This window comes from Archocentrus centrarchus, chromosome 7 (genome assembly GCF_007364275.1).
Source record: "Archocentrus centrarchus isolate MPI-CPG fArcCen1 chromosome 7, fArcCen1, whole genome shotgun sequence".
NCBI classification, from domain to species: Eukaryota; Metazoa; Chordata; class Actinopteri; order Cichliformes; family Cichlidae; genus Archocentrus; species Archocentrus centrarchus.
Window position 1 is genome coordinate 16,885,373 of NC_044352.1, and position 21,768 is coordinate 16,907,140.

The 21,768-nt window shown below is 40.2% G+C and overlaps 1 protein-coding gene across 1 annotated transcript; it reads right to left on the reverse strand.

The window, feature by feature from the left end:
- Nucleotides 1-5,895: 5,895 nt before the first annotated feature.
- LOC115783024 (deoxynucleoside triphosphate triphosphohydrolase SAMHD1-like) lies at nucleotides 5,896-20,349 on the reverse strand. Its single transcript, XM_030733614.1, has 16 exons — nucleotides 19,992-20,349; nucleotides 19,801-19,867; nucleotides 17,787-17,859; nucleotides 16,927-17,087; nucleotides 16,257-16,372; nucleotides 15,846-15,916; nucleotides 14,598-14,756; nucleotides 13,488-13,588; nucleotides 13,272-13,380; nucleotides 13,097-13,188; nucleotides 12,870-12,985; nucleotides 11,616-11,755; nucleotides 11,068-11,163; nucleotides 10,770-10,874; nucleotides 10,471-10,608; nucleotides 5,896-7,353 (listed from the first exon to the last, which is right to left on the reverse strand). The coding sequence occupies exons 1-16, from the start codon at nucleotides 20,170-20,172 to the stop codon at nucleotides 7,204-7,206; spliced, it is 1,875 nt and encodes a 624-aa protein (XP_030589474.1). The 5' UTR covers nucleotides 20,173-20,349; the 3' UTR covers nucleotides 5,896-7,203.
- Nucleotides 20,350-21,768: the final 1,419 nt, after the last annotated feature.

The following is a 21,768-nucleotide window of genomic DNA, read 5'->3' on the forward strand; positions in this document are numbered from 1 at the left end:
AAAGAAGCTATCATGCATTTCTTGGACTCTTCTTGGACTCTCACAACACAAAATGTATCATTTATTTTTTAATTGTTTTTTTTTTTACTTGAAATGTGTCTTCAGTGTGGTGAGGGCTGTTGTTCATGCATTTTTGTGGTCTGATTTTGTTCTTCTTTAAAAGATCTTCGCACGCATGTTAATTTGGTGCTTCTAAAAAAGGTTTATAATCTGTAGACATGTTTATAGTTTTCAGGAGACAGTAATGCTCATCTGTTGGGCCTCAAATGTAGAATTAACTTTCCTTAGTCAAGCATACCCACAGATCCCAAACAGCTGGGTAAATCTTGATCCCCTGTTGTGGGACAACAGACAGAAGCCAGAGGGCTTTCTGTGGGCCCCATAAGGTGCTCCACCTGGGGACAGAGACCATCATCCCCCCCTCTGGAGACATCAGTCAGACTACAATCAAATCACCGGAGGTCTCTGCTGCCACTTTGGTAAGAACGCACAGTGCTGAGCTCTGAGCAGATGGCACAGGTGTAATGTCACAGGTTGTGTTCTATTTACTTCACATCCAAGTAACCTTTTTTGCTTACAGGGGGTTTCCCATTTGCACTTTCACAAACATGCTCCTCTATCCCTCCCCCTTTTTGGCCTGACCTGCTATCAGGCACACAACTCATCAACACAGAAATAACACCTGATATAAAAAGTGGGAATAATGTGTGTGTGTGTGTGTGTGTGTGTGGGGGGGGGGGGGGGGGGGGGGGGGTAAAGTAGATAAAACATACTAGTTAAGTAATTACCCACAGACCCCCACTGTTTTTGGCATAGCTTTTCTTGGCTGAAGCTGCTTGGATAAAGCAGCATGATTCTTCGCACTTCAACAGGTGTGGAGAGAAGAAAGAGAGTGAAAGATGAAAAGAAAGGAAAAAAAAAAGAGAGCACCTGTTTTGGACTCCCATGCCTTCCCTCTGCGGGCTGGGGCTTGCTCTGCCCCGCCCTTAACAACACACTTAACGTCTCACTGCCTGCTCAGCAATGTGAAGTAATGCTGGGGTCAATTTTCAGGGGTTAGAGGAAAACACAAATGGGAAAATGGTCAAGTAAGACTGGCAATTATGGTCAGTAATCACCGCTGGTGAGGCAGTACAGAAGAACTGCAGGCCATTTGCTTTGTTTTGTCATGCAGTTGAATAGTAAGGCAATGTGAACAGGGGGAGGACATGCTGCAAATGTGTTTTACTTTAGCTTGAAAGCCAATCAGCTTCATTTGGTCGCTCTGAAAAGGTTTGATCATCTGCAACTGAAAAAAGTTTGCAGCAGCCCAAAGAGGCCACATGATTTGAGCACAATTTGCAGGTGTATCTATGGGAAAATACAGGTGTGATAATACTGTGATAGCTACAAAAAAGGGGGCCATCAATTTATTCATGATTGATTTGAAACATGTTCATGTCACAAGATACGAGAAGAAGTCTTTTAAATTAATAGATTTTCGTTTTTCAAACAATTTCTAACGCTTCTGACCATGTTGTTTGGCCTCAGCACAAAAAAATATTCACATTAACATTTTTAGCCAGACACTTACGCCTGCTACCTGCTCAAAATCTGATAAAAATGTTGAAGCAAAACAAATAATTACATATCCATCTCTAATGATGGTTAAATGTTGATGAAAAAAAATCAGATGCTGATCATTGACCACGGTGAGACATACAGTTCCTTACACATGACAAATACAACTGAGTGGGTGATATAAAAATGGGTGTGTACTTTAAAAGGTAACTCATTATTGATTAAAGTTTTATAAACATGATTGGACGGAGCCGCTGGTGCTAGTTTCACTGTTCGGGAATGATTCCAACATGCTGCTTCACCCAAACACACACAGGCTTGTCATGTGGTCTAAGCACTACAAACTAGGAAGTGTCCTTCTACCTCAAATCTAACAACACACACACACACACACACACACACACACACACACACACACACACACACACACACACACACACACACACACACATATTAACAGCATATTTTAGGAGCTCACTGAGGCTCATTAACCTCCTGGTGGGGAGTGTGGGGGTCAGGGGCATCAAAGTGGCAGGATCACTGCAGACTCACCCAGCAATCCTACCATGGGGGTCTGGAGCCACAGCGTCTCACCCCCTAATGAGAGGCCATGACACGCACACATCCCCACACAGTTTCACCCCTCAGGACCAGCTGGAAAAGAGAGTCTGACATGCCTGTTCCTACCACCCTTTCCTCACCCTCCTTCCTCCACTTGCCTCCTCCATTTCTCTGCCAAAATCCACACATTCCAGACACAGTGCAGCAGCTCCTCGTCACCACTGGGCCGGTTACATCCCACCTCTCTAACGTACCTCAATCCAGAGAACAGGAAGGATTATTTTAACTGGATATTTGTCTGCCAGTGACAGAAATCTGAATAGAGCATGCATGTCCATGAGGCTAAAACTATAACAATGTGATGAGCAAATATATCATTACAAGTCTTTTAAATCTGTTCATAAATTGGAGCATCGTTTTGAGTTTCAGGTGATTATTTCTTTTAGTTAAAAAAATACATTTTATTCCTTGAGTGGCATCGTCAACAAGACAGAAAAAAAAGAGCAAAACAAAACAAAATCACACCAATCTATCAATCAGCACAGCAACTGATGGTAAACTCACTCTGAGGCATGTGGGAGGAGGGGAGGGGGTGAGTAAAGCGAGAGAAAGGCAAGGAAGGGGAGGAGGGCTTTGGAATAGCTTTAAGCCAGAAAGGCAAGTGCAGCAGCAACAACAGCAGCAGCAGCAGCAGCAGCAGCAGCAGGGTGAAGGAAGGGTACGGGGTCAAGGGAAGAGGCACCTTGCAACAGCTGGTCTCAATTATACATGGAGGCACTGCTGAGTGTACAGGAGCATGTGTGTATATGTGTGTGTGTGTGTGTGTGTGTGTGTGTGTGTGTGGTGTGTGTGTGTGTGTGTGTGTGTGTGTGTGTGTGTGTGTGTGAGAGAGAGAGAGAGAGAGAGAAAGGTTGAGGCATCACAGGGGGGAGAGCTGAGCCCAGTGGCGCCAGGAGGGGTGCAACAGGTCAGGGAGGATGAAGATTATAAAAATACTAGCAGGCAGTTGGCCTTGGTCCTGCCGGTGCACAGTGTGAGTGTGTGTGGCAGATATTCCTTGCCTGCTGCAGTGCCACAGGATGTGAAAGAGTATGTGCCCATGGTGCATCAGGGCGGTGTGTTTCTGCATACATCCTGTGAGATAACCTTCCTGGTTGAGTAACAGGGGCTCATCCCATGTTTTCTTTTTTTTTAAATCAATTATTGTTGCAACATTTGAGGAATTTTTTCAAAACGGTTATCAGTCACTTCAATCACAGTGAGAACCCAGACTGACTGTGATTCAAATGATTTTTAGTGAATCAGTAAAGATTTGTTCTACTGGTTTAATAAAACAAGCAAATAAACAAATCCTTTATTTATTTTTCTGGCACAAAGAAAAAATGTACTTCTTACTCACATGAAATACAAATATTAAGAGAGATGTAAACCCCATATTTCTGAAATTTGAAGAAAAAGCACAGTTTTATTACATGCTACTTATATTACATTACAAGATTTTTTTTTTATGTTAAAAGAAGTTCAGCAGCATCTAATTTCCTGTTTAACAGCATTAGGACTTTCTGGCTTGGGACAAATGAGCCTATGAGACCCTCTGGTGTTCAACATGTGTTAATACAAGTGAACAAAAGCGTTTAATTTTCAAACAAGGAGACAAAAATCTATGATATTAATCCTCTCATTTATTTTTCATTGGTGTCTTTTAATTGCAACATCATTTGTACTGTACAATGTTCATTTACTTAAGTACTTACATACTAATACATAATATTCATTTTTAAAAATACTTTTACTTCAGTACAATTCATAGAACTACCTTAACCAAACAAGATTTATTACACACAAATATAATTACCTGCCTCTCTCCCAGTGAATTTTGTGGGAAGCAGTGGGAAGAGCCTTGAAGTTGTGGGTGCAGAAGAGACAATTCTGAGTTGTCGGGGGATGAAGCACCTTAATCTGCTGGGTTTTCTGCTGTGTTATATAAGCTGGTTGTTAAAAAAATGAATAAAAATTATTTTGTAGTACTGAGATAGCTTGTGATGTGAGGTTAGAGGCTGGAAAGTCTCACACCAGACTCAACCAAGGGATCCCACTTTTCTGACACCAAACTGGAAATCTGAACTAAATCGATCTGCACAAACAGGTTGTCTTCATGGGGGTTTAAATTACCTTTGCAAAGGGGTCAAACAACGGTCCCCGAATACAGAAGGTACCCGACAGTGAATAAAAACAAGCACAGAATCATTTATCGGAACCAGCTATCTACCCACCATGGTCACAGAATACAACCACAACATTCTGTGTGAAGGATAACATATACAGACGAGTATATCTTGTAATAGAGGAAACATGATACTATGGTGCCTTCCATTTGTGGCAGTGGGGCAGTGGGTAGGCGCTCGCCTTGCAGCCGGAAGGTTGCAGGTTCGAGCCCCTGTCCCTGTGCTGTGCTGTGTTGTGTCCTTGGGCAAGACACTTAAACCACTAACGGTACCTAACGGTAGCGCTGGTCTCTGGCTGCATGACTGTAAATGCTCGTCTCTGGATGTATGATCTGGAACGATCACTTCGTTGTGTGCCTTGTGCGCACAATGAGTTGAATCTATCCATCTAAATTTGTTTTTTTAAGAATATAGACAAAATGCAATGAAATTCAAGTTGGTCTTGTTAGGAGAGATAGCATCCATCCCATAGAAATCCGGCTGAATTTATGTTATGTGTTTTTGAGCTATAACATCTTGGTTTAGACTGTAGTCAACAGGATTTATGAAAGGCTTATAAATAAAATAATGACCTGTTTTGCAACAGTATGTTTATGACTGTGTTATTGTATCTACATTATAATCAAAACAGTCTTTCTGGCCACATCAACTAATCAACTATCTTTATAGAACTGTGATGTTATATTTGTTGCCCCCTTGGCCAGATCTCTCTGAAAAAAATGAGAGTTTTATCCTGATAAATAAAGAATATATAAAAGTCCCTTTGCCAAAATGTGATTACAGCTTCTACCTTTGACAGGTATTCATCCTCACTCAAAATGAATCAATAACATTCATGACAGAAATGTTTGACAGATTACAGGCCAAAGAGCCATTTACACTAGTTTAAATACATGAAAAAAATCACTTGTTTTGGCAAATGCCAAAAATCAGTTTTTGGCACGACAGATAAAAAAGTGCAAGAAAAAGATAATACATTTCTTATCATTTTGTTTGGGAGAACTGTGATTGCTTCTCTACTGTAGCAGGTGATACCATAGTAGACATTCATATATCCACAACTAATTTGAAATGTATAGTTATTTACAATTGTGCTAAAAATCTATTTAAAATGCTTGGAAATATATTGTAGAGCTGTGTGCATCAATGATTTGCGTGCATTATGTTCAGACTTGTTGAATGTATACAGCGTTTGAGAAATTACACTTGTTGACTGTCTGGCGGAGTTTGGTCGATGTGATGTTGTGAGCCACTAAAAACTGACAGAAGTTACTGTGCTTGCCATGAAATATCTGAAACGCTCCTGCAAACTGATAAAAATCTATTAAATTTTGTCTTTTTGCAGGTAAAAAAAAATACAGTTACTGATTTTGGATGCACTGACTAATGTCTGGAAGTGCCAAGTGTTTGTAGTGTGCTTCTGACAACACTGAATTCATGATAGAGTCCCTCCGAAAATTACTAAACCTACACAGAAATGTTCTGGAGAGTTTAATTGACGTGGAAGAAATTCTGAGCCTGTGTTTTTTTTTTAAACATTTCAACTGCTTTTATTATTAAATACCAACTCACATTGTGCATTTCTTTATAATTTGACTCTTGGTTTAAAAGATTTTCCAATGTGGAGTCATGTTTCTTCAAGGCTGAACATGTAAGTACAGAATTCTGAGATTGCTTTTCAGATTAATGATTTTTGCATTCCACAAAGAACCCACAAGAAATGAATGACAAAGCTCTTATAGTACGTAGTAAGTTTGGACACACCCTTTCAAATGAATGCATGAGTGTGTCCAAACTTTAGACTGGTACTGTACATGTATATGCGAATACCTCAAGCTGATCACATACTTAAAGGCTCCGACAGTCTTGTTTGAAGAAAAGAGGTAAAGCAACAATCAGGCCACAAAACAGCCGTTTACCCTGATATAAAGTCCTTGCCTTGACTGAATGAACAATGCCCTCTAGTGTTCAAAAAGATCACTTGCAGAAGGGCATGACTGAGAGAAAGCATTTATTTTGACAAGATTATCTCCACCACTTTGGTACTTTTATGATTCACATGTTTTATAAAATACATATGTATTTTTCAGCAAATTATTTCAAGCATATATTGAGCAAAGACCTGATGATGTCACCATATCCTGGCAAGACAAAATCTTTTTTAAAAGGCACCCCAAACACCACTTAAAATGTTGCATTGAAACGTTGAATTAAAGATGGCAGTCAGCAATCTGAGCTATAGTAAGAAGAAGAATAAATAAAACACTTCAAAACACTCAACAAAGAAAACATGCATTCAAAGTAAAAATCAAACCAACTGTCCAAACAATCCAATAAGTAAAAACAAATGCTCACTTTAAATATGATCAGAGGGTCATTTATAACATTTTGATGTGCTTCTTTTGAAAGCCTGAGAGTTCTGAAAAAAACAAACAAACCCTCAAACCTGAAAGTTCAATAAAATAACATAAAATGATAAACTTCAACACCAGCTGTACAAATACTGCCCTGAAATACAGTCTGTGTAACATTTTACCTGACTTGATTTATCAAATCATTTAACTACATGATGAGAGGCTTTTGGACAAGAGTTCAGTTTCCAGATAAGTAACTTAAAACCAGGCTTAAATGATTAAAACACAAAGATGTGTAGTGGTAACAAGAACCCAAACAAAACGAAACCAAACAAAACCCTGAGAACAAGTTCTTAAATGCTGCTTTGCTTCTTTTTTGAATATTTGAAGCCTTTTTGTTATAAAACAATTTGCTCTGCTCATCAACACACTTGACAAAATATGAAAAATATGACACACTGTCTCATCTGATCTGTCTCCAAATGTGAACCCTCACTCTCTTATTAGAACAGCTTAGTTTTGGCCTTCTTTTGTCCATTTACATTGACAGAGTTTGCTTCTGTGGATACACCCTCTTCACCATCCTCGCCTTCACTGGGGCTCGACCAGCTGGGTTTCAGAGGAGTCAGCTCAGGGGCTATTATGTCTCCATCCTGCGTGTGAACAGAAACAAAAGATACCGTTGTTGAGACGGGCAGTAAAGCAAACAAGTCATTGGTGAGAAGCACGGCACTGCAGTTCTTATCCAAACTCAGTAAGCTATGCTGTGGCTCTGCAACACAGTTCTTCTTTCAAGCCCAATGATGTAATGTGGATGTGTGTGTGTGTGTGTGTCTGTGTGTGTGTGGACCCTAACCACTAAATGGTAAAATAATTTGGACACGGGCTTACAGCCTTTAGCCCAGTGAGAGCAGCAGTAAGCAGGTTAAGCCTTTGTACATAAGCTTCATATGACAAAGTCAAAAACTGAACTGAGCTGCTTTCTTTCTGTTCAGACTTTTTCCCGTACACTTTGGCACCCTTCCTCCACTGCACACTATGTTTAAAGATCTCCTGAGTGGGTTCAAGAATGTGTGCCCTTACAGCAGGTTCTACATGACTGATACTGAATTTTAATTAAAGCCACTTTTATCTCCATCACTTCCTTCCTTTAATTCTCTCTGCTGTTAATCGGTATAAATGCAGCAACAAAACAACTGTTTTTTCCCCCCATGTCCCCTTTACTGTAATCCCACTGTGCCATGGAACTGCAAAGCATAAATGTATAATAAATAAATGAATATGTGCACATTTCTTATAGTTTTTTTTTCTATATAATTGTCTTTTTATTAGCTGCTAAATGCCAAGTTATTTACCATTTACTCATCAACTTCAGCCTCATTTGTATGTCTGTTACTTGTACAGTAAAAAATGCACCACAAATTACCAACTGTATTTCACACAGACACCCTGTGATATTAGCCCCATCTGAAATGGCATCTCCAGTGATGTTGAAGTCTTTTTGTTTCCAAGATTTTTGATCTTCTCTTTTCAATTAGAGAATTAGGGAGCTCATTTTAGTAATTACAATATTTTAATATGTGGACAGCATTTTGGGTGCAAATACAGGAGGTTTAAGTCCTTAGAAAACATGAGGACCCATTTATAGGAAAAGCGAGCTCAAATCCATCAGAGGACATTTCTAAATCAGATGAGAAACCCTGGAAATACCAGCCCCCATGGAAAAGGTGTTCGTCTGCTACTGTTACTGATTATGACTCATTTTCATTTCTGACTGAGCTGGATTTTCACTGTGGGGGTGGCTCCATCCACACACAGCGACATGAAAACCAGGTGAGGCAAACGTGATGTGTTATTTGAAGCTAACAAGTATTTTTTTGACAACAGAATAATTTATGCCACAAAGTTTTCCTAAAATCATAACACAGCATTTTAAGGATGGACTCTATAAATAAAAATTTATTTGATCTAAATTTAGTTAAGAACCTAAGAGAGAGTTATTGTTTTGTTTGTGCTTTTTTTTTGGTTTGACTTCTTTTTTATGCTGAAAAATGCGCTATTGTGAACCTATACCAAGGTCTTCTTATGCAGAAATAAAACACCTCCACCACCATGCCATACTGCAAAACTGGTAGTATCTTAAAAAATACTATCATACAAATATTTATTCATACAACACCTCCAGCTCTTCTGGAGGTCTCCAGGGATCTCCTCCCAGTGAATCAAACTCAGAACACACCACTTAGGAGGATCCATGAGGCATCCTAGACTTCAACCATCTCAGCCGGCTCCTTTTGATGTGGAGGAGCAGAGAAGCTGCTCTACTCTGAGCTCCTCGCCCATCTCTGTGGCTGAGTTCAGGTAACCTTCCTTCTTTGTCACCAAGAGATACTTGTTCTAGTCCACTTGTAGCAGCCACTCCTGCAACCCAGATTTAGCAATGCACCCTTTTCCAAGTGTACTGTGAACCACTGCCTTAGATTTGAAGGTACTAATTTTCATCCCGCTGCTTCACACTTGGCTGCAAACAGCTCTAGTATGAGCTGGAGGTCACTGCGCGATCAAGCCAGCAGGATCACATCATCCACAAAAAGCAAAGACATGATCCTGAAGTTACTGAAATGGAAGCCTTCCACCCCTCAGCTGTGCCTGGAAATTCTGTCCATATAAGTTAGGAACAGAATATATGACAAAGGAGCCCTGACACAATTCAGCACCCACAGGGAACAAGTCTAATTTAATGCCAACAATACAAACCAGTCTCGTACAGGGACTAAATAGCCCCTAGTGGGCCTTATACCCCATACTTGCCAAACCCACTCCCCTGAACATGGTCACATGCCTTTTCCAAGTCCAGAAAGAAAGCACTGATTGCTCCCACACACCCATCCCACGCAAGTTTCCTGGAGAGGGTACAGAGCTGGTCCAGTGTCCCAAAGCCAACATATAAAGCACTATAAATGTGATGGGGCTGCTGTTTGTTTTTTATTTTAAAACACTGTCATTTCATACAAGTGATAAAAATATTCATTATAGCGTGATTGAATCAGCTAATCATCTAATGTAACTTTCCTGTGCACACTGCAGGTATACCATGTCACTAATGGCCTGTAAAAGGACACGATACATATGATCCAGCTCATAAGCTGCATGCAGAGTGTTCAGAAACACAGATTTTATTCAAATTACCAGATAATCTGAGCTGACACTTGGAGGTAAACTGCATGCAGCCAGGAGAACATGATGAGATCTAGCAAGAGGTGATGTGCTCCCAACCCACTGTCAGACATTCCTTTATTCCAGTGGTTCTCAAATCCAGGCCTCGTGGCCCAGTGTCCTGCAGGTTTTAGATGTGTCTCTGCTTCAACACACCTGAGTCAAATATAGAAGTCATTAGCAGGACTCTGGAGAACCTGACTGCATACTGAGGAGGTAATTCAGCCATTTGATTGAGGTGTGTTGAATCAGGGACACATCTAAAACCTGCAGGACACTGGGCCACGAGGCCTGGATTTGAGAACCACTGCTTTATTCACACATAATAATGTACGGATAAAGGCAGTTTGGACTTAAGCCCACCCAACTCCAAAGACTCTCACATTGCCACTGCAAGGCTAGAAGGGGTTCCCGACACGGACCCATTCATTACATGATTCCATGCTGCTTGGTCTCAGCATTTACTGTTCTCATTCTTAAAGTCCTCTTTAGTACTCGAACCACTGTCACTGCATTCAGCTGTAATTCTTTACACTGCAGCAGACAAACGTTACCTGAGGCTTTGAGAAGTTCCTGTCCATGCACCACTGCACAAAGTGCTTCCTGGCAGCCTCCAGTGTCTTCTCATCCGTCTTCTTACAGTAGACCCTAATCAGCTGCTCCACAAAGTGCTCTGGGAGAAATTTAGACACCTGACAAGAACAGCAGCAGACAAATTATAGAAGCAGAGTCAATATGAGACTATGTCTATATAAGAATATATGAAAAACCCAAGAAGCATACACAAATTAAAGCTCAAGGAAAAATGTATATGTTAAGGCTTGAAACTTTTGCCTTTTGCTTCACTTCTGACCTGATTCTTGAGGATCTGGATGGCTTTAGTCACGTCGTTCTTGCAATAGAAACGCACATTGTTGATGGGGTTCTTCTCCTTCATCCCATAATCCATAACAATAACCTAAAAGAGATGAAGAATCTTTTAAATCAATAAGTGTCTTAAGACACAAAAGGACTGGCAACACCTTAATGTCAAACATAACTAAATCCAATGACAAGCAACAAAAAATATATTCACAATACAAAGAATCCTCCTCTTCAGGGTCACAGGTGATGGCCAATGTGAATGAGATTAACAGTAATTAAAAACTTACACTAACTATGAAGTCCTCTGGCTGCAGATTGACATCCTGGCTCCCACTCTGTGGGATGGCTCGAGCCAGATCTGCTTCCCAGCTCTTAATTGTTTCCTTATACAAAGTGAACAATGGCAGAATCAACACAAGCTACTCATTCCAGCTTTCCACCTTTAAGTGAATTTTAGGTTTTTGCATCATATTTTTTTTTTTCTGTTAAAACATCATAATTAGCAGAAAGTCTATAGATACACATGCACCGTATAAAGTCAGTGCACAACAGAATAACATGGAAGTATTTAAACACAAGCCAATCAGCTGATTGCAACACTTTTACAAAACATTTTGTTGCTGTATGCCTCACTGCACAGAGAAGATCGTTTAGTTTGGAATGTTTCGTTTCTTAATTGCGCAAAACAAGTAACTGTTAAAGCTCATCAGCTGTCATATTACATTCATTTCAATATTACCGTAGCTGAATATCTCAGGATATGTAATGTCTCCTCATCACCCCCCCCCCCCCCAAAAAAAACAAAAAAAAAAAAAAAAAAAAAAAACAAAATTACCTGGGTGACAGTTATGGGTTCTTCTGAGGTAGTTTGGCCCAGACACTTGTAGAGGCGTCGACAGACGATGTTGCGCAGTACCTGTCGCGCCTCTGCCAGCTCGGGTGAGGACGAGTTGAGTATTTGTTCAAACACATTATCTACAAGGCAAACAAGCAGGGTACAGGCAAACAGAGAGCCAAAAACATCAAAGTCTAAATCATTTCAAACTTTTAAAAAAAGCCCCTCAATAAAAAATGTGGTTTACCCAAAAAATTCGCCACAACTAGTCTATTAGTCAAATTTTTGACTCATCTGTGTTACTTAACGAGCACAGCGCATACTGTATTACAGTGCATAAGTGACAAAAATGTATTAGTTTGATCATAAATTGAAATCATAAATGTTTCAATTTTTTCATTGCAGGATTTAATAAGTGAGGCCACTCCTTGACGCAAACAGATGGTTACACAAGTTCACCACTTGTTTCCACGCTGTGCAGTGAGGTTAACTGAGAGGAAAAAAAAAACATTTACTTAGTTTACCAAGACTCCATAGTTACTACACCTGCATGTAGGCACATGAAAAAAAAGTCAGCTTGCTCTGCAGATTATTAACAACTAAAGCACTAGTAATTAATTAGTTGGGATTATCAATACCAAGAGATAAAGATCTTTACTAGATAGACATCTTTATTGATCCCACTAGGGGAAACTAATTTGTCGAGCAGCAGGGTATTTCAAGCAATTTACAGGTAGAGATGATGCTAAAGACTATATAGGACCCACTTACCACTAGGACACAAAGTTCAATACAAGAGCAGTCAATTTAGAGTATCACAAACTCACCACCTCCTATAACCAGTTTTAATTCATGCTTTATATAAATAAATACATTTATATAAAGATGTAACTGTACATACTAATTTCAAACTGAATTTCTGTTATTACTGCGGACCCCCCCTGCAGTACCTACAGCCCACCAGGGGGCAGCAGCCCACACTTTGGGAACCATTGCTCTATACTGTACTATGTTGTATTATACTATAAATCTTCTGAAAAACAAGTTTGAAAATTCTCTTGTTTAGCTTGAAAGAGAAACTGAACATTTTTTACTTTTAAAATGCAAAGATGAACGACTGTTTTTGATAGGCTGAAGACTTGACCTTGTCCACTGTTTTTGTCCAGACACACTACAGATATGTACTAGGAATGCCTTGTCATTACACAGAATGTACAATGAGATTGAAGTAATAACATCTCCTCATCCACTTACCAGTCAGCTTGGTGTAGGCCACCATGTCATCAATGGCTGTTGACAGAGTGAACATCTTTCCTTCTGATCCTTCAAACTGAAGGTGCGGGTCTGCTTTTAAAAAAGCTTCTGTGATCCTGGAGGAAAATGTTCAGCATATTTTTACTTGTGAGTACATTTTGCTGTGTACAGTAAGAGAACGTAAAGCATGAAGCAAAGTAAAACTGTCGGCGTGATCAGCTACTCACATAGTCTCTATGATGTTGCACACTTTGTGCTGGTAGGCTCTCCTGTGGAGACAGTTCCTGGTGTGGAACATGTCATATAGATTTCCTACTTCCTGTTGAAAGTGACCAAATAGCTTATAAAATTGGATTGCTGCTTAAAATGTATTAAACAAACGCACACAACAAAAGTTGGCACCTTTTCTCTAGTGCATATGTTCTTCTGCCCGTCCACTTCACACACTCTGGCAAAGTTTAGGAAGCGGCTGTAGTCAAAGTTGTTCTGGATACCCAGGTGGTAACAGTCCCTGAGTTAAGACAGAGAGAGAGATGCATATGGCAAGACAGGTAATTAACTTTAGTAGGAAATTAGCAAATGATCTTTTAATCAAACTACTAAATCAATAAGCCACACCTTGCAAAATAGTCCCACTTATCTACATCAATGCCGTTCTTTTTATTGGCCACAATTTCGTAGAGGAAGGACTTGTCTTTCTGACGGCCTTTGTATGGCCACTGGGGAGACAAATGATAACATCACAAGTATGATTAAACAGAGCGAGTGGGTAAAAATTGTTTAAGTTTTCAGACAACATGTTTTATATGGTAAAAGTAAACCAATAACTATTAATGTGATGACACCTATTTTTTTTTTAAATATTATTATTGGATTTTTTTGCCTTTATTAGACACTGTGGTAATGAAGAGCAGACAGGGAAGCAAGGAGAAAGAGTGGGAGAGGCCACAGCAAAAAGCTCAGGTCAGACTGCATTTCAGCACTGAAGCATACGGTCGCCTGCTCACTGTGAGCTAAACCAGCACCCAACGTTTTAACTTGCATTTGACACTAACAGAAGACCTTCCAGTTGCCTCAATACGTACATGCTGAAAATATGGTCATCAAAACAATCTAAGAAAATTCTTAAAAATAAAGTTAAGGTTTAAATAAAAACAAACAAAAAACTAAACGTCAACAAAATGTAATCAAGTCTTTTCTGGGCTGTTTTGAAACTGAAGACTTTGGGAGGATACGAAAAAGAAAAGCCACAAGTCTCAACCCCGAACCCTACACTGTAACCTGACGTGCACCTTCCCAAAATTTTACTACATGACATAACATGGCAACAGGATAGGATAAGAATGATGTATCGGGATGTAAAAGATGTAAAAAAGGCTGTAATTGTGTCTTGTTTGCTTATTATACTAAAAAAAATTCGCTTTGAATGCTGGAGTTTTTTTATGTCATAGTTTTGACAATACATGTAGAGTCGGTTAAAAAGTGTTCAGTGCATTTCAGTAATGGTAACTGCTGTTCAAAGTTTAACAGCCCCAGACTGAACATGAACTCTCAGTTTCACCTGTGATGATGGAGTAATGCATCACAGACACACAAGTGTGCAAGTAAGTGCAGATTAAGGAGTGGATTCAAAGCAGAGCTATAAACTCTGCTTTACTTCGTACAGAAATCAGATGTTGGAACATTGAAGTTACTGACATATGTCATATAGGCATAACTGATAGGTACCCTTTTGCTCTGAGCTGCATTAGTGTCTAATGGTCCAGCAATCTGCTCCTTAATGAAGTCCAGGTCCTCAGGCAGCACCAGCCCGTGCTGCTCCATCACAGGCTTCAGGCCATTGTCATCCACCAGATGGTCAAACATGGAGAGAGAGGCAGTCTCATGCTGAAAGATACACACACTGGATTAACTTTTATCACTTTTTAAAAATGAAACCACAATGACTCATTAGTCAAACTGAAAGTGCTGATTTCAGTTAAAGCATGACAGGAAACAAATGTGAATCCTCGTCTTATCTCACGTTTGCCAGACAGCAGGCCTGTGGTCACAAGTTACACAATGACCGTGTGCGCAGCGGGTCTTATCAGCTCTCCTTATCAGCCTGGACACTATAATCACCGTCTCTGCCATTAACTGAGAACGTATCAAGCCAGATAATGAAACCTGCTTTGTGCAGGTTGCAGTCATTTTAACAACCAATAAAAAAAAAAAGCTTCGGTAAATAAGATGCTGCATATTGCCACTGAAGTCACACCATGAGGTCAAGTGGGAAATCATTTCATAACTGTGGACTGCTTTTTAAAAAAACAGTTTCAACTGTATCCTTAGAATGAAGGTGGGCATTTTAAAAGGCTACATCACCAATTAAAGAGGATTTATTAGACATTTTTGATTTAAACAAAGTCATTAGTTTAAACAGTAAAGGCACTCAAACTTTATAATCCTCCAAAGTGTGATGACTTAAGAAGCAATTCAGGGCCTTTTCCACTAGCTTTCCAAAACAGCCATCTCAAAGAGTGTCTGCTGCCCTGATAGTAGTCATCATGTGTCTGGAAAAAGTTTCTCAGTTGTTTCCATAAACCGGATAAAGTCTTGTCTTATTTTTACAAACATGTTGCTGAAGTAGTAACTTCCTAATTTTAAAGAGCGCTGGAATGAAAAAGCTATTCTCTTTAGAAATCATATAATTAGCTTCACAATTTATGGTCCAGTGTGATGGATTCAGAAAACAAAATTATTCGAGCACGTTTAAAAATGCCCGTTCTGGCTTGTAGGCTGAAGATGTGAGTCATGGGATGCTCATTTTCATTTCCTTGGTTGCCAAATAGTTTTCTGAAGAGTCATAGGAGCAGAACCGAACACACCAACAACACACGGAGAGTTTTAGAGACAATAAATCTGAGCACAATGAGAGGCTGCAAACTGCAGCTGGAGCTAGAAAAACAAAACTAGATCCTTCAGAGAGTTCAATACCTTCCAGGTCTTTTTTGGACGTGCTTTGGGGAGGAACACAGCATCGAACATGTGGGAAAATGGTCCATGTCCTAAAAAAAGGAGAAGTACATAATGTCTTTATGTTAACTTTGCTCTACTCCAGTCTGGTAAACAAATTAAAGCAAGGGCACCTTGACTTTTTCTTTGAAACAGGTGAGCTGATAAAATAAAATGGTTTCACTTTCATTTTAACTTGTAATTAGACCCAGTAATTACGAGGCTGAATCACTGTGAACACAGTGTTAACACATCAAATCCTCTTTGCTCCATTTTTGAAATTTTGTTACCATCTTGTGACATGTTTTAAAAAGCTGCCGTCGCCTTAAACCAATTAAATATTTTTTGCGTCTCTGTTCTGAGCTCTAGGAGTTCTTCCACAGCACCACTCACCCAGGTCATGGCACAGCCCGGCAATCTGCACACACAGGACGTCTCTGCGGGAGATAAGGAGCTCTGGCTGCCTCTCGTTCAGAGCTTTTACAAGCTGTCCAGCCAAATAGCCCACTCTGTACCAGGACAAAACAAAACAACTCATTTCAGACAAGACATACAGTGAAAACCTGCAAAACAACTGATTATGTGATAAATTTCACCTCTAGTACTACTAACTGTTTTCAGTGATTTCAAGCAAGAAAGTAAATTTAAAAATTGGGAAGATTTAAAAACATATGCATTTATGTATGTCGTTTAACAGTCCTTTAAGGATTAACATGGTGTGTTGTTATTACACTTATTTTCTGCCACACCTCTCTCTGCACTGGTTTTATACTGTCAAAAATATTTGCACACCAGTATAACAGAAAGCTTTTATTATCCCTGAGGCAGTTACACATAAATGGTTTGTTTTGTCACTGTGGAATGAACCTGGAGCAGTTTCTTCTGTGTGACCAAACAACATCCACACATAGGTCTGTATTACTTGCTGAGTGAAAATACTCTTTGTATTAGTGAGACAGCTCCTACATCCTCGTCAGGATTACTTTGCAGCTTCATGTCTATTTACCAGCAAGACAGGTTAATGATTAAACCTTATCAATAGTCTATTTAATTAGGAACATACCCAAGCGAATGTTCAAACCGGTTGTGGGATGCTCCTGGAAAGACAAAGTAGGTTCCTCCCAACTGCTTGATGTTTCGTAATCTTTGGAACTGAGGTGTGTCGATGATTTTGATGAGAAGTGGGTGTAACACCACATGTCCATGGATAGGATCATTAAACACCTGGGAGCACAAAAAACAACAAACAGTATGAGTATACAACACTTATGTTACCATAAATATATTATATTCAACACAGAAGAGTGCAAATATGCTCATTTTACACTTTAGCAGAAGGTGGTTTGCAAACATTTCCTCAACTGAGACATTAGAACAGAAGAAACAAATGTATTTACATAATACAAGGAGTTACCTTCCAGAGGCAAACAGACTTTCTGAAAGTTTATTTTTTGGGGCAAAGTCAGCAAACATTTATGATTTGTGATAATTTTTAAGATTTAACGAAATAGACATAATTAATGCTTAAAATGACTGCCCAGATAATAGCCTAGAGGTGTTATCAAGATGGCTGCAGTGATAGGACAGATGGCTCCTTCCACCTCACTCTCTGAAAGCCCCATTAAAATTCACCTTCAGGGATCCAGTATCTAGTCTTTCTTCATTTCACACCACATAGCCTTATTTTCTTTTTTAAGCTTTCAACCCTTATTTTTCTCTTTTGATAGATGAGTTGAGAACAAACAGGAAAGAGAATGCCTTTCATTTAGAAACCTTGGTGTTGCTTCAAGTTTTCATCCATTCATCCATTTTCCTAACCACTTATCCGACTCAGGGTCTCAGTGCTTCACATTTCCTTTCCTCAGATTGTGCCTTACTTATCTCTACAGCCTTGGAAGTGCAATACAGTGAAACAACTGTTACCTTGCTTGGCTCAGTTTCAATCTGCCACAGCTTCCTGAGGCTGTGGAGGATTCGCAGACGGTCACCCAGACACCTTAGACAAATAAAATAGAAAAAGAAAAAAGAAGAAAGAAAGAAACAAAACTGTGAAATGTGCAGGAAAGTGGGGTGAGATGCATGAAAACATCTTGTACAATATAAAAATCCTCTCTCAGAATGATGCTGAAAGACTAGTCAATCAGGTTGCTCTAAAAGTTCCCTGAAATGCCTTCAGCTGATCCAAAACACCCACCAAGAGTCCTGACACTGCTGTCAGACTGCTGGCTTGTGGTTACCAAAGCTCAGAAGCAAATTGGGAAGCTGAGCTTTCAGGATGCTCTCCCGTTCAGGAGATGGACACCATCTCTGCTTCTAAGATGTGACTTAAAACTTTCATTTTTGATAAAGCTTATAGTGAGGGCTGGATCAGGTGACCCTGAACCATCACTTAGTTATGCTGCTTTTTACTATTGCCTGTTGTCTTGCCTCTCCCATAGTTTGTGTGTTGTTCACTCTATGCTCTCTTTTTTCCTCTTCACTGTCCCCTCACCCTCAACCACTGCAGCAGATGGCTGCCCCTCCCTGAGCCTGGTTCTGCTGGAGGTCTCTTCTTGTCAAAAAGATGAGTTCTTCCTTCCCACAATTCCCAGTTGCTGCTAATATTTTAAGCTCTGTACGGTACTACATAAAGTGCCTGGAGACAATTGTTTTTTTTTTTAACGGGGCTGTATAAATTCACACAACACTACAGCTGTTAGTTCTGCTTTAATGGGGAATCCGGTCATACCAAAAAGTAATTACTGATGTTTCTATGCAATTTTTAGGTCTAATATCTTGGCTTATATTGCTAAATGTGCTGTAGTCAACAGGATTTACAATGTGGTTATATATAAACTAGAGAATATGTGTAGGTTCTGTGACACAGGTCATAGTAGTCTCTGGAGCTTGAAAAAAGGCGACTGGACTTCTTTTTGTTTCTTGAAGACGTTTCACCTCTCATCCGAAAGGCTTCATCAGTTCTCAAACCAAAAGGTGGAGAGACCCAGGTATTAAAACCCCAGTGGGCGTAGTCTCCTGGAGGTGGTTGTGACCCTCTGTTGTTCATGTGCCTAATCACATGTGCCAAAGTGTGAAAGGAGGTATGGGTCATTATAATCGGTAGTTTCAGATGAAACCAATTTGGGACTTTGCTCCACTGCTTCATGTGACCTACTGAGGTCACTGGAACAAAGGATATATTACGATGCTGGTCTTGTGTTTGGGTGGTTTGTCCTTGGAATGAACCAGTTTTTACCTTGGGGTGTGACTTAGTTTGAAGTATACTGGGATGTCATGCTTGGAGAAAATTCTTCTGAGTTTCTCTGACAAGCCTGCTGCACAAGGTATGACAATGTTGCTCCGCTTGTCATTCTTACTCTCCATAGTTTGTGTTTGACCTTCTTTCCTGTGCATCTTGGCTGATTTGATGAAAGCCCAGTTGGAATAGCCACATTTTTTGAGGGCTTTCTTTAAATGTGTGTGCTCTTTTTGTTTCCCTTCTGCCTTAGAGGGAACGCTTTCCGCCTGGTGTTGCAGGGTACTGATCACCCCAGGTTTGTGTTTCTGTGGGTGGTGGGAGTCAGAGTAGATACTAGTCTCTGTGTGTGTGTGTGTGTGTGTGTGTGTGTGTGTGTGTGTGTGTGGTGGTGGTGGGATGGGCTTCCAGTAAACTTCAATGCCAAGCTCTCTATTCAAAAATACATTTTGAATCTCAGTGACACTTTTTTACTGGGATAAATAAAATATATATATATAAAAGTCACTTTGCCAAAATTGACTGCAGCTTATACATTTGACTTTATATTCATGCTAGACGGGTCAACAAGCCCTTTACAGCAGTTTAAATATCAGTCATTCTCTGGCAAATACCGGAAATTACTTTGACAGGCGACCACATTTCGGCATGACACAGACTTGCTCTGGTCAACAGTGCACAACCCAAGATCTACACACTTACTGTACGCCAATCTTCTCCAGGTCAGCATCCTTGAGGTCCCGAACCCCGACACCAGTGATTTTTTGCGCTGCACAACAAAGCAGTTTCGATGTTAGCTTAAGTGTTACAATAAAAACAGAACTCCACAGATTAGCACTGCTAACAGAAAGCTTTCGGTGCCTATTTCAAGCAGACAAAAGCAGAAAACCAACCCCTAAATGATTCCTCCCATTCTCCGAGACCTTCTCTTCGCAGGTACAGAGACATTTCCTCCACTCCCCACTGCATGTAGTCCGAATCCGACACCCGGACCGCGGACACTCTCTTCTCCGGCGTTTTGAAGCTCTCACCGGGGCTCGAAACTGCCTCGAATGGTCGCTTTCGGTTCTCCATGTTGAACTGACTAACAGGCACTTTTTAGCTTTAGACACACGAGTTTGAAGACGACAAATCAAAGCCGATCACCGCTCTCCCGTCGACTGCTACAGCTGATCTGACAACTGTGCAGAAAGCAGTGAAAAATGCCGGGGTTTTGACTTTCCCCCGGAATCCACAAATCACACCCAAACACCAAAGGTGTTTCCGGTGATGCTTTTCAAAATAAATCTGTTGACCGTTTGGTCAGCAAAATTGATAGGTACATTGTTTTCTTTTACATTATGCTCACATATAGTGAGTCTATTTTTTATAATGGCCATCGGGATTTAATATAAAATGTGTGTGCCCCCAAAAAATGTTTTCAGTGTGTTATTTTTTTTGGGATATCGCAGCACAAAATATAGGCCCTGCCTAGATCACACTTTTTGGGTATCATAACCAAAAAGTAAAAGCACACATATTTATTATACATTCAGAAGATCTCCAAAAACTATAATCTATGCATACTTCTATCTCTCTTTTTTCAGGGTACTGTTATTGCTGTGAAGTTTTCAATATTACTTGCAGAGCAGACAAATGTGAGCCTAATCTGGGCTATTTTGGGCACTGATCGCTTAGTATCGGCACTGGAAATTTTTTGTGTGGGCCAAATGTGGCCCAGAAGTTATGAGCTGGGCTTGGCATAGGTAATGGCAACTGCTATCTGGATCTGATATGACCCAAATGCCACAACACACCTGACATCGCTGGTATCTGACTCATACTGCATAAGGCAGACATGTGGCAGACCTGAGGTGGCCAAACTCAGCCTGGGTCACACCATCACTCAAGGAAGGCCAGGTTTGGCTCACAGAAATGGCCCATTTGGGACACCTAATTGATCAAAGCATTGATTTTTGGTATTAATAATGAACTGCGGCATAGAATTAGGTAGGGATTTTAGGGAGATGTCCCCACCAATGTTGAAGGATGACAATTATGTCCTACCAATATTTCTGAAGTACTGCATCAGAGCCTGATTGGCCACACATCCCTACCAATGCTGGACCAAAACCAACTTTTAACCAACTTCCTACCACTTTTCACACCAGCCTGATGTTGGTACAGCATGATATGGCATGGAGTTGCAGTAATACAGTGTATTTACAAAAACGTGCATATTTTCACAGCATTACCATCAAAGGCACGGCCTGTTTGGCTGTTCATTCTATTATTTTGCAAGTTGCTTCCGGCCTATGCAGACAGCTCGATGCACATGTCGGGGACAGGGGGCGGAGCAAAATGTGGCAGCGCGAATGAACCCCGAACGTGGCACGGTGACGTAAACGCGCCAAAAGGAGGCGTTTTGTACAGTAGCTTCCTATCAAGTCATTGTAATTAAAGAGGGGTTATGTCTTTAAATCTGTAACTGCTGTCAATAGAGACAGCCATTATTATCCGAATGGATCTGGCAAGACGCACTCATTATACAACACTATAAAATAGTGTGGTCTTTTAAAAGTAAAAGTCCTGCACCGAAGATGATTTATTAAATAACAGTACAAATGTATTTCATGCATTGAGTAGGCTATGCGATGTTAATGATTGAGCAGGTTTTTTGCTGTTGTTGGA

Bases quoted from the DNA above. Each gene is read 5' to 3' on its own strand.
- LOC115783024 (XM_030733614.1), bottom strand. From the start codon at position 20,172: ATGGAGAACCGAAAGCGACCATTCGAGGCAGTTTCGAGCCCCGGTGAG. The intron at 13,189-13,271 runs GTGCCAACTTTT...CACTTTCAACAG, and splicing joins ACATATGCACTAGAGAAAAG to GAAGTAGGAAATCTATATGA. The intron at 12,986-13,096 runs GTGAGTAGCTGA...ATTTTCCTCCAG, and splicing joins TGCAACATCATAGAGACTAT to GATCACAGAAGCTTTTTTAA.